Source organism: Bos javanicus, chromosome 20, assembly GCF_032452875.1.
Source record: "Bos javanicus breed banteng chromosome 20, ARS-OSU_banteng_1.0, whole genome shotgun sequence".
NCBI lineage: Eukaryota > Metazoa > Chordata > Mammalia > Artiodactyla > Bovidae > Bos > Bos javanicus.
This window is the reverse complement of record NC_083887.1, coordinates 39,894,523-39,911,409: the sequence shown is the minus strand read 5'-3', so window position 1 is coordinate 39,911,409 and position 16,887 is coordinate 39,894,523. Positions and strand designations below refer to the sequence as shown.

Sequence of the window (16,887 nt, the reverse complement as noted above, 5' to 3'; positions counted from 1 at the left end):
GTAACAAATCCTCCTGCCCCTTGCTGTGCACCTTCAGCAGCTGGGACCCCTGGGAAGCGTGGCTGCCCTGCTGAGTGTCTGCTGGCAGCACTGGCGCCAGCACTGTTCCTCGCACAACTTCTCAGCAAAGGAAGCCTTTCTGCTCAGGAGCGTGGACTCTCCTTTCTCTGTTAAATTAAACAAAGAGCTCCTCTGTTGACTTAGAGAAAACACTGGGCTTTCAGCATGGAATCTTTAACGAGAATGGAAAGAACTTCCACGAAACCCTGAGTCATCACAGCTGAGCTGTCCTGGCCTCCCGGAGCCAAAAGTGCATGATGGGTGCATTTAAACACACCTGCACATGCACACACACACACTCACACACACATAACTCTGAATGTAGATAAGACATGAGGTCCTCAACTAAGAATAACAGGCCCACTGTATTTGACACCAGTTCAGTACATTCAGTCACTCAGTCGTGTCCAACTCTTTGTGACCCCATGGACTGCAGCACGCCAGGCCTCCCTGTCCATCACCAACTCCAGGAGTTTACTCAAACTCATGTCCATTGAGTCAGTGATGCCATCCAACCATCTCATCCTCTGTCGTTCCCTTCTCCTCCTGCCTTTAATCTTTCCCAGCATCAGAGTCTTTTCAAATGAGTCAGTTCTTTGCATATTTGACATCACTTTCATATAAATGGGAGCTTCCCATGTAGCACTAGTGGTAAAGAACCCGCCTGCCAATGCAGGAGATGCAAGAGATTCAGGTTTGATCCGTGGGTCAGGAAGATCCCTGGAGGGGAAAATAGCAACCCACTCCAGTATTCTTGCATGGAGAATCCCATGGACAGAGGAGCCTGGCAGGCTACAGTCCATGGGATCCCAAAAGAGTCAGACATGACTTAGCGACCGAACAACAACAAATATACATGGAGTCTTTTTAACTAGGTACCACATCATGCCCTCACCTCTCTCCTTTCCCAGTATTGGATCTTGGGTCCAGATTCAGTGCTGGGCTGCCACTCCTTCCCTTTGATGTGCTGAATATGATGATGGACCAGAAACACCCACTAACTCATGACCCTGAAGTTCTGCAGCCCCAACTTAAGGCCCCTGAAATGCTGTTCCTGCAGGCCCTGCCAGGTCAGGGGTAGGGTGAAGAAAGGGAGCAGAAGCCTGTGCTGTTTCACACAGGCAGTGTGGGAAGGGGTGAGGGGAATACAGGGGCAGAAGGCCTAGAAGGATAGAGCACTTAGAGCCAGGCCCTAGGGGCACCAGAGAGGTGGGTCAGGACCTTTGCTATTTAAAAATGCTCAACAGTACTAATCGTTAGAGAAATGCAAATTCGAAGCTATAACAAGGTGCTGCTTACAATGAATGGCCATCATTAGAAAGTCTACAAATAACAAATGCTGGCAAGGGTGTGGAACCCTCCTACACCTTTGGTGGGAATGTAAACTGGTGCACCTACTATAGAGAACAATACGGAGGTTCCTCAAAAAACTAAAAACAGAGCTACCACATAACCCAGGAATCCCACTCCTGAGTATATAACTGAACAAAACTGTAATTCAAAAAGATACACGCATGCTTATATTCACAGCAGAACTATTACTACAATAACCAAAACATGGAAACAAGGTAAATGCCCATCAATAGATGAATAGATTAAGACAATGTGGTGCTTACACACAACAGAATATTATTCAGCCATAAAAAGAATGAAATAATGCCATCTGCAGCAACATGGACGGACCTGGAGATTATAAAGCTAAGTGAGGTAGGTCAGAAAGACAAAGAAAAATACTATATGATATCACTTTATATAAAATCTAAAATATGATACAAATGAACAAATGATACAAAAGAGAAACAGACTCACAGACGTAGAAAACAGACTTGTGGTTACCAAGTGGGGGAGGTGGGGGGAAGGTGGAGATTAGCAGGTACAAACTATTATATATAGAATGGAGAAGCCAGAAGGCCCTACAGCACTGAACGGGAAACTATATTCAATATCGTATGGTGAGCCACAATGGAGTAGAAAATAAAAAAGAATGTATGGATTTGGTAAAGAAAGATTGATAACATTTGATTCAAAATTTTAACAGTGCCTCTATATTTTTTCTTAAAAAGATAACAAGAGCATGAAAAACTTATTTCTGCTTCTTAACTCAAATAAAGCTCAACAAATTTTATAGCAGAAAAAATAAATCAATAAATAAGAAAAAAGAATGTATGTGTGTGTTCTTGCCTAGAGAATCCCAGGGATGGGGGAGCCTGGTGGGCTGCCGTCTATGGGGTCACACAGAGTCGGACATGACTGAAGTGACTTAGCAGTAGCAGCAGCACAGTAGAAAAAAGTGGCTTCCCTGGTGGCTCAGTCAGTAAAGAATCCACTCACAATGCAGAGGAACTGAGTTCTATGCCTAGGTCAAGAAGATCTCCTGGAGAAGGAAATGGTAACCCATTCCTATATTTTCTTGCCTGGGAAATTCCATAGATAGAGGAGCCTGGAAGGCTACAGTCTGTGGGGTCGCAAAAGTCTGACACGACTTAGTGACTAAACCACCACCACAGTAGAGATTAACACAACACTGTAAATCAACTATACTTCAATAAAGTATATATTATACACACACACACACACACACACACACATATACAGGGGGGAAAAGATCTTCACTGTTTAAGTGTGAGACACCAGTGTGTGCAAACCTCATGTCATGTTAACCCATACTGGTTTGAATGAAGAATGTCAACTTTGTTCCTTAATACTCCAAGATAGGAGCAGAAACATACTTATGACATATGAGAGTTAAAAGAATCTTCTAAGATCTTCCAACCCCTTCATCTTACTGATGAGGAAACGGAGGCCAGGGCTCCTATAACTAATCTAAGTTACAGAAGGACCAGGTGTCACAAAACCTGATTCTCTCAACTCCAGTCCACTTCTAAGTTCTACTGTGAAAAGAGAAAAATGTAAATCTCCTTTGCATGTATACATGCTATGCTAATTCACTTTAGTCATGTCCGACTCTTTGTGACGCTATGAACTGTAGCCCGTCAGGCTCCTCTGTTCATGGGGATTCTCCAGGCAAGAATACTGGAGTGGATCGCCATGCCCTCCTCCAGGGAATCTTCTGGACCCAGGGATCAAACCCATGTCTCTTACATCTCCTGTACTGGCAGGTGGGTTCTTTACCAGTAGCTCCACCTGGGAAGCCCTGCCTGTAAATGAGCAAAACTAAAAATAATGCTTCATAATAATTGCTTTCTACCTCTGGCTAACTGTGCAGTATCTCAAGCATGTCATTAACATGTGTCAGATTCACTTTAATCTTTTGCAAGCCAAGCAATTTTAAATTCAGGTCCAGCTATACTTTTTGTAGAGTGCAGAACAAAATGAAAACACAGGGCCCAGGCCAGGGGCAGGGAAACCAATCTTTCCTTCCCACAGCCCATCATCCCAACTCACAGCAGAAGGGCGACCCCCCAGGAATTGCAAATACCATGCCAAGGTATATTCAGTACCTGAATGGGAGGTGGTGGAGCAGTCCCTCTCCAAGCAACCAGCTGGATGGAGAGGAGCACTGTCACCTCACCTCAAGACACTGCGGGATGCACACACCATCCTGAACCTCCTGAGTGTGCGCCCAGGCTCCTGCTGGGGAGCAGAGGGCAGCCAGAGAACACATCCTTCTCCCACCCCAGTGCAACCTAGTAATTGCCTTGGTAGGGTCACACTAGAAGACGTGTCAGAGTGCAAAGCAGGAGGCCAGGAGGACTTACTTCAATTTAATTACCTCTTTAAGGATTCTATCTCCAACTACAGTCACATTCTGAGATACTAAGGGTTAGACGTTCTAACCTTCGACATATGAGTTGTTGTTGTTCAGTCATTTAGTGGTGTCCAACTGTTTCCAATCCCATGGACTATAGCATGCCAGGCTTCCCTGTCCATCACCAACTCCTGAACTTGCTCAGATTCATGTCCATTGAGTCAGTGATACTATCCAACCATCTCATCCTCTATTGTCCTTTTCTCCTCCTGTCTTCAATCTTTCCCAGCATTAGGGTCTTTTCCAAAGGGCCAGTTCTTCACATCAGGTGACCAAAATATTGGAGCCTGAGCATCAGTCCCTCCAATGAATACTCAGGATTGATTTCCTTTAAGATTGACTGGTTGGATCTCCTTGCAGTCCAAGGGACTCTCAAGAGCCTTCTCCAACACCACAGTTCAAAAGCATCAATTCTTTGGTGCTCAGTCTTCTTTAAACATAAGCGTTGGGGGACACAATTCAATCAATGATGGATGCTGACCCTCAAAAGTTGGATATTCTGTAGAAGTAATCTCAGGGAAAACAGTTCACTAAGAATCTATACCCAGACTATGGCTTCTCTCGGAGAGGCCTTCTCTAACCCCCCTGATCAATCAAGTTCCTCTTCTAGATATTCTTACAGCCTCAATGCTCGTACACATTACTTTTATAATTTTTAAGTTCTCCTCCCACTAAATTATATAAGTTTGTGAGGGCAGAGTCCAACTATGAATGTTAAGAACTTTGTCCCTTAGTATCTGGTCCACAGGAAGCAACAAATCAAAATTTTCTAACTGAAGGAAGGCCAATCAATGACATACAAACCAATGGAAATAAACACTGGAACCTTCTAATCTTTGGCTTACTGACCCAGGAAACACCCTGGGGACACACTTCTTGAGACTTTGGAGGAGAAAATTGGGAACATAAAGTGCATTTATCATTTTCTCAAATATTTAATTTAAAATCTAACAAGTAAACTTCCTTCTCCATAACAAATTTGTGGCTATTTAACAAGACTCCCAGCTGCTGCACAGAAATGGGACTGACTGAGTGTATGTGTCTGGAGAGGGAGAATGTTTGTTATCCCAAAGGCTGGCATTAATCAAGCTATGGGACAAACATATAGTTAATATTAATCACCAAAAGAACACATCTGCCTTGCCTCAGTGACTTGGAGCACTCCTGGAATGCTGAGACCCCTAGCACAGGTAAGATGCATGTCCTGCTCACACCTGCAGGACCCCACTGGAAACACACATCATGCCTTCATTCAGTGGACAAACGTTTATCAAACAAACAACTATGCATCAGACATTGGCCTTGGATACAAGTATCTCTGACACTTGGGATGCAAAGATGAGTCTCATGGTGAAAACAGAATACAAGTTCACCAGAACAATCATGAATGAAGCTGTGACTCACACATTTATTTACTCACTTATTCATTCAACATCTACCAGGTGCTTACTATGACAGGCTCTGTCCAAGGCAGTGGGGATTCAGCAGAGTTCAAAAGCGAGGAAATATTTGCTCTCATGGAACTCACATTCTTGTTTTGAGAGAGATAGATAATAAACAAATAGGTAAAATAACATCAGATGATAAGTGCTATGAAAATAAATAAAGCAGGAGAAATGGTTTACAAAGTGAGAGAGAGAAAGCTATCTTACTTAGTGGTCAAGGAAGGCTTCCTTGATTGGGTGATTTTGAGCAGAGACCTGACTAGTTTGAAAGAATGAGCCATGAAAAGATCTTATGGAGGCGTATTGCAGGCAGAGGGAATATTGAGTGCAAAGGCCCTGGTGTGAGTCTACATCCAGGAATGCCTAGCAGGCAGGGAAGGAGGGGCAGAGCTGTAGGAAGGCATATAGATGGCAACCAGAGGCCACAGTAAGATGTAGAGTGAGCTCAGGAAACGGACCCATCAGTCCTACATGGAGGGGAGAGGCCTCATAAGGAAGGAGCATTTGAAATGAGACTGAAACAACGCCAGCAGTTTGCTTAGTGGACCAGCTGAGAATTCACCTTCCCACTCTCAGCAGGAAGCTGGAAGCCATGCATGCTCGAGGTTCAAAGACCAGCACTCGGCTGCAGCTGACTGACCTAGTCCTCTCTGACCCACTCATCTCCCAAAGCATCTGCTCTTCTTTACCTCTACTGAGAAGGCACGCCTGAACATCGCTAGCTGATGGCTCTCTCAGGCCTCCATCTCCACATTCCTGCCAGGATCACCGTTATGTTCACCATCGCACCCCCAGATCTAGAACTGTACCTGGCACCAGGTAGGAGCTTGTTAAGTAAATAAAATCTCTTGCTTTTTCTTATCTATCTGTCCATCCTCTTTTTTTTCTTTTTTCCAAAACAAGAATTCAAAGTAGCTGCTTTCAGCTACAGCCTCAGGCCACATCTTCGTCTTGCATTTTCCTCTTCAACAGCAAGGTATCGGAGTATCCACTGAACTCCTTCAGGAAGGCATGGGTATTCTCATGGGTTAAACTGGCTCCACAGAGGTGAAAATACAAGTATCCAGTCATCTGCCAGATGCAGCACAGATGGTCAGTAAATTCAATACTTTTGAAGTTCAACATTTCTGAGTTCCTACCCTGGCCAGGAAGTCTGCCAAATCTTGGGGACACACCTGTGAATGAGCAGACCTGATTTTCATCCTTGTTGAGCTTATTGCCTAGAGAAGGACACAGACAGACGTGCATTATATGATAAAGCCCATGGCAGGGCAAGTAGCTGGAGATAACAGTCACAGGAGAGACACCTACCACAGCAGAACCTAACAGTGATCTTTTGGCAGTGAAGAAGGTTTTCTAAAGGAAGCCGTGTATGAGTCCTAGAGATAAATACTTCTGAGCCAGTAAGGCACTGGGGAGAATGTGTTTCTGAAGAAGGGCTCTAAGTGCAAGGGCTTAGGCAGTGAAAAGCAAAGCTTCTTGGAGATAAACAGTCGTTCAGGATGGCACAGACTATATTTGGAATGACAAGAGATGAAACTGGAGAAACAGGTAAAAGTCACACAGAGAAGGAGATCCTAAAACTCACTTAACAGCTGGGTCTCTATCCTGAGGGCACGCTGGCAGGCTTTTAACGGGGGAAAGAGATGAGCTGATTTGCTTTAGAAATATTTCTCTGGCTTCTAATGGGTGAGATCAAGGGTGGGGAGACTTCAGTGATCCAAGTGAAAGCTTACGATGCTGAAGGCAGACATATTTAGAAAACTATTTAGGTAGCAGAAATGACAAGACTTGGCAATGTATGTTGATTGAAGGCTTGAATCAAAGAAGAAAACCCAGGAGTTTGTTTGCCACACAGAGCTTTGAAGCTAGAGATTGAGTTGTTCATTTTTTAGGGACAGTATCACGGTCCTGCAAGGGTCACTGATGGCTCCAGCCGTGAGCATACCAGAGTGGGATGCAGTGAGGAGACAGCCCTCCCCATCTCTGCAGGCAGCAGGAGGGAGCCAGAGGTGGGTCAGAACAGGATAAATCTCCTCCCAGCCTCACTGAAGGTACATGGGAACACAAGGACGACCAAGGGCAAAGCTAGGGGCCACTTCTCATCAAGATACCTTGTGTGTGTGTTTCCCTACAGAGTTGTGGGAAGGGAAGAAGAGTTTAATAACTAACTACTCACCTAACATTTCTTCTGTGATCTGAATGAGAAGGGGGTCCAAAGGGGAGGGGATATGTATACATGTACTGCTGATTCATTTCACTGTACAGTAAAAACTAACATAACATTGTAAAGCAACTATACTCCAATAAAAATTATTTTTTAAAAGGGAATAGGATTTCTAAGGGAAAAAAAAAAAACTTTTTGCTGTATGAGAGAATCACCTTTTAGCTGAAAGTGATCCTTTGCTCTTATTGATCCAAATCCCCTTTCCAGCCTAGAATGCACTCCCCAGTGTCCTTTGCCTTCCAAATTCTACCCCAACTTCAGCACAGTCCCACTCACTCTGACAACATATGCCCAGCACAGAGCACCTGGAGGAGATTAAATGAACAGATGCCATGCTTCCTAGGGAAGCTGTTTCCTGTTTGGGGAATGGGAATGTATGGACCTGAAATGAGTCAAAAAATTGTCAAGTGCTGAGAAAATGCAAAGAAAGAAACTACCATGGCGAGGTCTGGCTAAAGAATAAGGGCTTTTGCCTGGATAAATAAGTATCTCATCACTACAGAGAAACATTCCTAAGGTGCTGCTGCTAAGTCGCTTCAGTTGTGTCCAACTCTGTGTGACCCCATAGACGGCAGCCCACCAGGCTCCACCGTCCCTGGGATTCTCCAGGCAAGAACACTGGAGTGGGTTGCCATCTCCTTCTCCTTCCTAAGGTGCTAGTGCTCTGAATTCCTACAGTCTTGGTCTTGGATTTTACTAAGCAAACAAAACTAAGCAGGTTCCCATTTTATTTTCCCAGAGAAGTATTTCTCCAAGTTCTTTCCAATAACTTTTTCATTCCTCTCGCTGGTAAAAGCTAGAAGCGCTTTGCCAATCCTCCTGCCAGTCATGAAAGACAGGTCATCAAAAATAAACATCACTTCACTAAAAGAAAAATCAAAACTATTGAATAACAATTAAAAATTTAACTACCTCATAGCAAGGCAAAGCATGGATCACTGTAGAGTAGCTATAATCATATGGCAAACAGGAATTCAAGAAATTCAAGATAAGCCTCAGGCAGGTTGTACCAAGAAAGTGTGCCGTTAGCCAAGGAAAATTAACAGTGTGTTTTAGACTCAACAGAAAATATGGTGATTGCTTAGATCTTCAACTCACTGAATTTCCATTAAATCAGAACAAAACTATAAACAATACCCCCAAAACACACAATATCAGATTAGTGATCTGATATGCTAATGCTAATGAGCAACTGTTAATGCTATTATAAAACATTTAACATTTTTACAGACTACTTAGAAAGGAACTTAAGTGAAGTGAGTGAAAGTGAAGTCGCTCAGTTGTGTCCAACTCTTTGCGACCCTGTGGACTATAGCCCAGCAGGCTCCTCCGTCCATGGGATTCACCAGGCAAAAGTACTGGAGTGGGCTGCCATTTCCTTCTCCAGGGGATCTTCCAGGCCCAGGGAGCGAACCCAGGTCTCCCACATTGCAGGCAGAGGCTTTAACCTCTGAGCCACCAGGGCAGACCCCAGAAAGGAACTTAGTCATTTCCAAATGACTTAGATGAGAAATCCACCCAGGACTTCAATATGGCGGACTAGATATTCCAAAACAACTCTCCCAGTATTAAGTCCCTAACAAAGCTTACAGCATTTAAAATCTGGGCCAAAAAATCCTCAGAAGTCATAAATCAAAAAGAAGTCAGCAGAAATTCAGGAGAAAGGTAAAAGATGCAGTGTGATGATCTTTTTTGTGTCAACTCACCTTGGCTACAGTCTTATTTATTCAGACAAACACTAATCTGGGTGTTACTGTGAAGTCATTTTGCTGTTGGTTAGTTGCCAAGTTATGTCCAAGTCTTTGTGACCCCATAGACTGTGGCCACTAGGCTCCTCTGTTCATGGGATTTCCCAGTAAGAATACTGGAGTGGGTTGCCACTTCCTTCTCCAGGGGATCTTTGTGACCCAGGGATCAAACCAGGGTCTCCTACATTAGCAGGCAGATTCTTTACAGCTGAACCACGTGGGAAGACTGAAGGCATTTTGTAACTGTAATTGAAGTCCATAATCAACTGAATTTAACATTATTCTTGATAATCTAGGAGGCCGGATTCAATCAGTCAAAATACCTTAAAGGCAGAGCTGAGACTTCCCAAATGAAGAAATTCGGCCCACGGACAGGTACTTCAGCCTATGGATGAGAGAGGCAGCCTGCCCCTCCTGCCCATTGATTCTGGATTTGCCTAGCCAGCCCCCCAATACCATGTAGACAACTTCTTGAAAGAAACCTCTTAATAGATACTTGCTATTGGTTCTGCTTCCCTGGTTGACCCCTGATTGGTGCACGGAGCTCACTGCTGCCCCACTATTTCTGCTCTGGAAAGAAGAGGCAAGTTTAGGACCCACCTAGGTGAAAAGCCAGATCAGGAGCCATTAAGTGAAAAAGTGAACCCAGAAACAAAGAAACAAGTAAGCAAACCTAAACTTGGCTCTCTGGGCTTCAACTCTGAGTAGAGGGCGGGAAACTTCTCCTGGAGTATCTACAGCCACAAACCATAGATTTGGGACCCGACTTCACAACAGAATATGTGTAACTTCACCAGTAAGCGGAGTAAGATACCATTCCACATTCCCCAGACTGGCAAAATTTATAAATGAGAATATCAAGTGTTAGACAGAATATGTAACAGTGGGAACTGCTATATTCACTGCTCCTGAACAACTCTGAAAAGCAATTTTACATCTGGCAAAGTCACAGATGTATATATCCTATGAGACATTGCTTTCATTCCACACTAGTTACATGCCCTGGAAAACCCTATGAGCCTGTGTTCTTAAAAAACATGTACAAGATGATCTGTGCAATATAAGGTATAATAGCCCCAAACTGGAAACAGTTCAGATCCACTCACAGAAGACCAGTCCAAGTGAAAGTCACATAATGGGAGTGTCTACAACAGAAAAAAAGGAATTACAGCTACACGTCCTGGCATAAACAATGTGGAGGAACAAAAAGTCCCATGCACACATTCAGATTTCATTTCCTTTCATGATCTTACCACGTATTCTAAAGATAAAATCTGGACTGGATCTCCTAAATCCAGGCTGATGCTCTTAAGACCAAGGTCTAATTCTACTCACAACTGTACCCACAGAATCTTGCAGAGCACCAGACATAAAGTGCTGGTACCCGACAGACACCCAACGGATTCTTGTTGGTTGAATGAATAGTTTCTGACCACAAAAACACATGCCAGGAACTAGACCCTGTGTTTCCAGCCTAGCGTCCTGATGTATGAAATCCCAAAACCTGACTTTACTTCCTTGGACCCCTTTCTGCCATGGTTGACCCTGCAGCTGTTGTCATCTAACCTGACTCCACTTACACAGCTTCCAAAAACCAGACTCCCCCCAGATACTTCCATCTAAGCTCCACTCAAGTCCCAGTATGATATGTTCCCACCAAAAATCCAAAGAGAAGGGAGCTTGTCAATTTCAATAAAATGAGGCTTTGAAATTTGCTCTAGATTTAATTCCAGCAATCTGTATTTTCTCATCATTTAACATGGAATCCAGAAAGTTGAACAAGAACTTTGACAGGGCTCAGGAAATATAATGCTTAGAAGAGCAAACAAAACTGGTTAAGAAATTTTAGTTCAAACTGATCAAATTGACAACAAAATAACATCACATTAAAGGTCTGGGTTGATTTCATCGGGCCATATTAAAAGACACTGTGAAATTCCCGAGTACCTTTCTATTCGGGAAATAAACGTAAATGAAGGGACACATTTTAGGGGAAATGATTCACTTTCTCTCCTGAAGTCCTAGAGTACTTTTAAACTCCATCTTTTTATTCAATACCAGGGGTGTTCCTGCTTTGAACATTACAAAGATAGAATGTTTTCCACAAGGAAAGGTGATCTTTCTCGATATAATCACAGTAATTCCATCTGGCAGCACCGATCTCCCTAAGCACAAGGTATACCTTAATGTGGGTTAATGACATGGCTAGTGTCAGTGAATTCCAGTGTAACACGGTACAGGAACACTGCAATTACCTGGCTCAGAGAGACCAGCACATTCCAATATGCCAAGATTTTAAAATTCCAAATGTCAAGTATACTTTAAAAATAATTGCCGGCACATTAACTTATTCTGCAGTCGCTAGCTGTCACGTAAATACTGCATTTCACTTACTGTCTTAGGAAAGAGATAGTCACAAAGAACTGACACCTCCTCCACATCTATAAGCCTCACATTTTTCTTTTTATCAGTGTTATGTGGACTGGATGCACTCTAGATTCATCTATGTGGCTACAAGTCACTCTTCATTTCATTTTAATGATTTACTGAATTTCTACTTTGCATCTATACTATGTTACATACTGTTTGGGGAGGGAGTTCCTACACTAATGAAGCTGTGCAAATAGTTGATGGAACAAGATTTATATTCAAGGAAGACCTCAGCCTAAAGAACCTTAGCTGAATTTATCATCTGATAACATGTTGGTATTTTTTCAGTTTCTCTTCACATATCATTATCAGCATCATCAAATATTTAGCTGTCTAGTAATATTCCACATTAATGTATTATAACATTTCTGATACTGAAAAGCACTGTCTCTAAACTATCTTCCTCTAAGGAATTAAAAAGACTTAAAAAAATTCAGCATTACTAATCCCATATAAATATCATCAACCAATGTGGCAAGGATGTAGGAGATTCCTTTCCCTTTTCCTGTTAGGAATACAGACTTGAGTACAGAGAAGTGAAATGTATAACAGTACATATTTTCTGGCCACAGAGTGGGGAAGAGAAAACAGATTTGAATAATAACAGGTCTCATAAAAAAAAATAGAGCAAAACAAACTCCCCCATCCAGTGAGGAGATTAAGTACAATACCCTTTAATCCACAGGTTGGCTCCTTCATCTCTGGGACGCCTCGCCTCTGCCTCCTGTATACGACGTGTGGGTGGTACTCTCCCTCAGCCAGTGGATGGTTTTTGACAGGCTCAATGAAAAAGTCTCCATGTGGTAGATGGAAAAATCCAGTCTGTAAATACATGCAAGACAAAGGTTTTATTTGAATCCATTCTTTATCTGGACAAAGAAAATTCATAAAGTGAAAATTATATAGATTAGGATGACCTCTGAAACTCAAAAGACTTTCATAGTCTGCCATTTGGTCTCCCAGAAGAGTGACATGTAAATAATTCAGTGAAATGTCTTCATAGTCATAGTTATTAAATGCTTGGGGGTCATGAGCTCTTTGAGGCACTGATGAAAAAAAAGTGTACATATACACACAAATGCAAAAGTAGCAAACAATTTTTCAGGTTTGTGGATTGCCTCTATCCCTCAAACCCATTGCTGGTTAATCTCAAATTAGGAACAGGGCTTCCTGGGTGCCCTGTTATAGGACTTGTGGATCACAGTTCATGGACGTTTTTGGGAAACATTTATCTGTATGTGGGTAGCTCAGCTACATGCTCACATGTGGTTTCATCTTGTTTATTTCGTTTTGACTGCACTAAGTCTTCACTGCTGTGTGCCAGCCCTCTCTAGTCAGGATGAGCAGAGGCTACTTTCTAATTGCAGTATGCAGGCTTCTCATTGCTGTGGCTTCTCTTGTTGCAGAGCATAGGCTCTAGAGTGTAAGGGCTTCAGTAGTTGTGGAGTATGGTCTCTAGGGCTCAGGCTCAATAGCTGTGGTGCACAAGATTAGTTGCCCCATGGCATGTGGAATCTTCCCAGACCAGGGAGCTAACTCATGTCCCCAGCACTGGCAGGTAGATTCTCAACCACTGGACCACCAGGAAAGCCCATGGTGGTTTGGCTTGAAGTGTTTAATGCCATTCTACTCTCAAGGAAACAAAGAAATACAATACTGATCTGAGACTTGAGTTTCCAGGAGTCTAAAGCAGACACTCTCATCTCACAGATAGGGGAATTAGCAATAAGTCGGGAAATGATGGGCAACGAGTAACTCTTTCTGGGGGTCAGGTCTAGAAGGATGGTATAGCCGACAACTCTGTCTTCTCTTTGTGAAAGATTCTGAGTGCCCATTTAAGTTATTTAGAAGCTGCTTTGCCAGTGACCTATGACAGACTTAACTCTTAGGATCTAAATTCTATGTTGATGAAAAAGATGGCTTGCCCCAGACACCCTGTTTGCAGCATCACACTGGAGTGACCAAGAGCTCAGACTTTGGAATTAGCCTGTGTTCACATTCCAGCTCCTCCAGTTTTTAGCTCTGTGATGTGGGACAAATGACTTACTCAGTTTGAGCTTTCTCAGCTGAAAAATGAGGATAACCAAGGGATGTTGTGAAGCTTAAATGAGTTAATATATGCAAAGCTCCTAGAAAAGGGTGTGGCCCACAGTCTTATTTGTTATTAGACTCTTTCCAGATGTCAGGTTTCATGTCTTTTCATTGTCTTAGGGTCTCTAGAGTCAATATAACAGTTTAGTGAATATTGTTTACAAAAATAAACTTGGAAAGTTTGAGGTTAGGAAAACTGTGAACAGGTCCCAAAGTTCAAGGTCACTCGTCACATCTCAGCAAGCCAGGGCTGCTCTGCTCCGTAGGTGAGTCTGAAGATGAGCCGAGTACACCCCCTGCCCTCACCCCAGGCTAGGAAGCAAAAGGGGCTCCATGAAGGGAAATGCTCTCTGTTGAACAGGCTTTGACTCTGGGGTCTTTCCAAAACGGTGCCACACTGTTGCTGCTGTTCAGTCACTATATCGTGTCTGACTCTTTGTGACCCCATGGACTGCAGCACACCAGGCTCGCCTGTCCTTCACTATCTTGCAGACTTTACTCAAACTCATGTCCACCGAGTCAGTGATGCCATCCAACCATCTCATCCTCCATCACCCCCTTCTCCTCCTCCCCTCAACCTTTCCCAGCATCAGGGACTTTTCCAATGAGTCGACTCTTCATATAGTAATATAACCAGATCTGAATATACACCTCACACCTTCTTATTTTGATTACTGACTTTTAAGTATCTTCGATAATAAAGAGAATAGAAAAAAAAATTACTGAAAGTCATAAGAATAGCTGTGTGACCTTGAATAGGTCATTCAACCTGTAAAATGTAGATAATGCCTACCACCTCACAGGGCTGTCAGGAGGAGCAAATGGACTGAGGCTTATCAAAGTGCCATGGAAACAGCTTTACAAATGCAGTGATAATATTTTAGCTATCGACACCAATAGCTGACATCTGACTTCAAATTTGCTCACATTTGCTGACCGGTTTTTTTTCTCAGCATCTTTCTTTGAGAAAAAAAAAAACCTCCGGGACAAGAAGCATTGACAAGGTCCAGACTGTAAAGTAGCTAGAAACAGACTCATGTAGGGCTGAGAGTCAGTTTTATTTCTACTCTGAGACAAAGACCAGGGACATAAACAGACAGTGGACCTCTTGCGAATGGAGCTCATTTGTTCCACGGAACTTAAATGAAGGCAAGGACTCCTCAGGCACCGCTGGTGTGCAGTCCCTTTGTGCAACTTCCATCAGTCTAACACTAAAGTCTTTGAAGAAAAAAAAAAGTAACACCAACAAGAAGGATGAACTGGTATTTCTCCAGCCTCAAATTTTGGACCCAGGTGGTGCAGAAGAAACACATGGGACTCCAGTTGAGAACACAATAACTGTTTTATGGGCAACACGAATGAGGGTGCCCAAAAGTCAAATGAGCATTTTCTTAACTGCTTCCTCCATTTGCATTTTTACACAAGGCCAGTTTTGCCAGCAGGCACCTGGAAATCAGCTACCTCTCCATCCTAAATACTTCTCAGAAGCTGGACGGAGCCCAAGGAAAGCTGAGTGACTCATCAGCTGGAGGGGAGGCAGGACATCTGCTCATAGGAAGTGGGGGTGCTGGCCTCAGGACCCCATGTGTATTGCAGAGAGAGGATGGACAGGAGAGGAGATGAAGAGATGCTGCTGGTTCCAAGAGGGTGAGGTGAGAAGATTTCCCAGCTGAGCTCTGCATCTCCTTCTCCTGCAACATATAAACACAGAGCTTTGTACACCTGGTACCCAAGGGGCCACAGTTCACTGGTCTCTTCTTGTCTAACCAGAGCTGGGTCATGCTGGAAAATCATACACCCTTTGCATTCCAATAGAAGTAAGGACTGGCTCCATGCTCTCCCTGAAGCTAACTGCCCAAGAGGGCCACCTTCTTCTGTTGCCAGCTCTGGGTCTGAATCAGAGAAGGCGCTCTACATTCCACTCTCCTTTATATACTGCTTACCTCTTGCATCTTTTTTCAAAACCTTTTTATTTTATATTGCAGTAGAGCTGATTAACAATGTCGTGATAGTTTCAGGTGGACAGCAAAGGGACTCAGCCATACATGTATCTGTTCTCCCCCAAGGTCTTCCCAGGTGGCTCAGATGGTAAAGAATCTGCCCACCAATGCAGGAGACGTGGGTCCAGAAGATTCCCTGGAGGAGGAAATGCAACCCACTCCAGTATTTTTGCCTGGAGAATCCCATAGACAGAGGGATTGGGATCCTGATGGACAGATCCCAGGACAGATCCTGATGGGCTACATTTATGGGGTCACAAAAGAGTTGGACACAACTTAGTGACTAAACAAACAAAAAATTCTCCCCCAAACTCCTCTCCCATCCAGGCTGCCAGATAACATTAAGCAGTTTCCTGTGCTAAATAGTTAGGTTCTTGTTGGTTATCCATGTTAAATATATCAGTGTGTATGTGTCACTTCTCATATCTTTGAAGAAGACCGAGAATGGACCTAAAGAAAAACTATCCAGTTCTCTGGGGAATTCTCAGATTCCTGAAAGAACCAGGGCAGGATGAACCCCTGGCAGAAGCCCAAAGAACACAAGTTTGCCCTTTCACCTCCGTCATCTCTTTCTCCTCTCAGCATCCCAGCATGCCGCTCAGTGTCTTTTGGAAATAAACTCACCTCATTGTTCTAAGTTATAAATACCTGAGAATGCTTCCTGAGGCTCTCTTATAAGAATTATTCTAAATAAATTTTATTTCAAAGCACTATAAACCTGCAGAAAAATATACAAGTTATAACTGCAAAGTCCCATAAAACTTTCACAGAAGAAACACCTAAATTCAGGAAGAGAAGCTTTCCAGTAGCAAGAAACTACGTGCTTCGCTTCTCACTCAATATCACCCCCAGGGGTAACCTTATTCTAATTTCTAACACTAATACATTCATTTTAAATCTTTCCTTAATTCTTTACAGGAAGGGTCACTTGATACAAAAAGTAATGTCTACTCCATGACTGCTAAGTCACTTGTCATGTCCGACTCTTTGTGACCCCCTGGACTGTAGCCCAACAGGCTTCTCTGTCCATGGGATTCTCCAGGCAAGAATACTGGAGTGGGTTCCCAGGCTCTCCTCCAGGGGATCTTCCCCATTCAAGGATCAAACCTATGTCTCT

At 43.2% G+C, this 16,887-nt stretch overlaps 1 protein-coding gene across 1 annotated transcript in view; it reads right to left on the bottom strand.

Moving 5' to 3' along the window:
• The window catches only part of ADAMTS12 (ADAM metallopeptidase with thrombospondin type 1 motif 12), a 391,363-nt gene that overhangs the window by 239,064 nt on the left and 135,412 nt on the right, over nt 1–16,887 (bottom strand). The window contains exon 3 of the mRNA XM_061393780.1: nt 12,351–12,501. Within this exon, the coding sequence (XP_061249764.1) occupies nt 12,351–12,501 (151 nt within the window). The remainder of the gene's footprint in view (nt 1–12,350; nt 12,502–16,887) is intronic.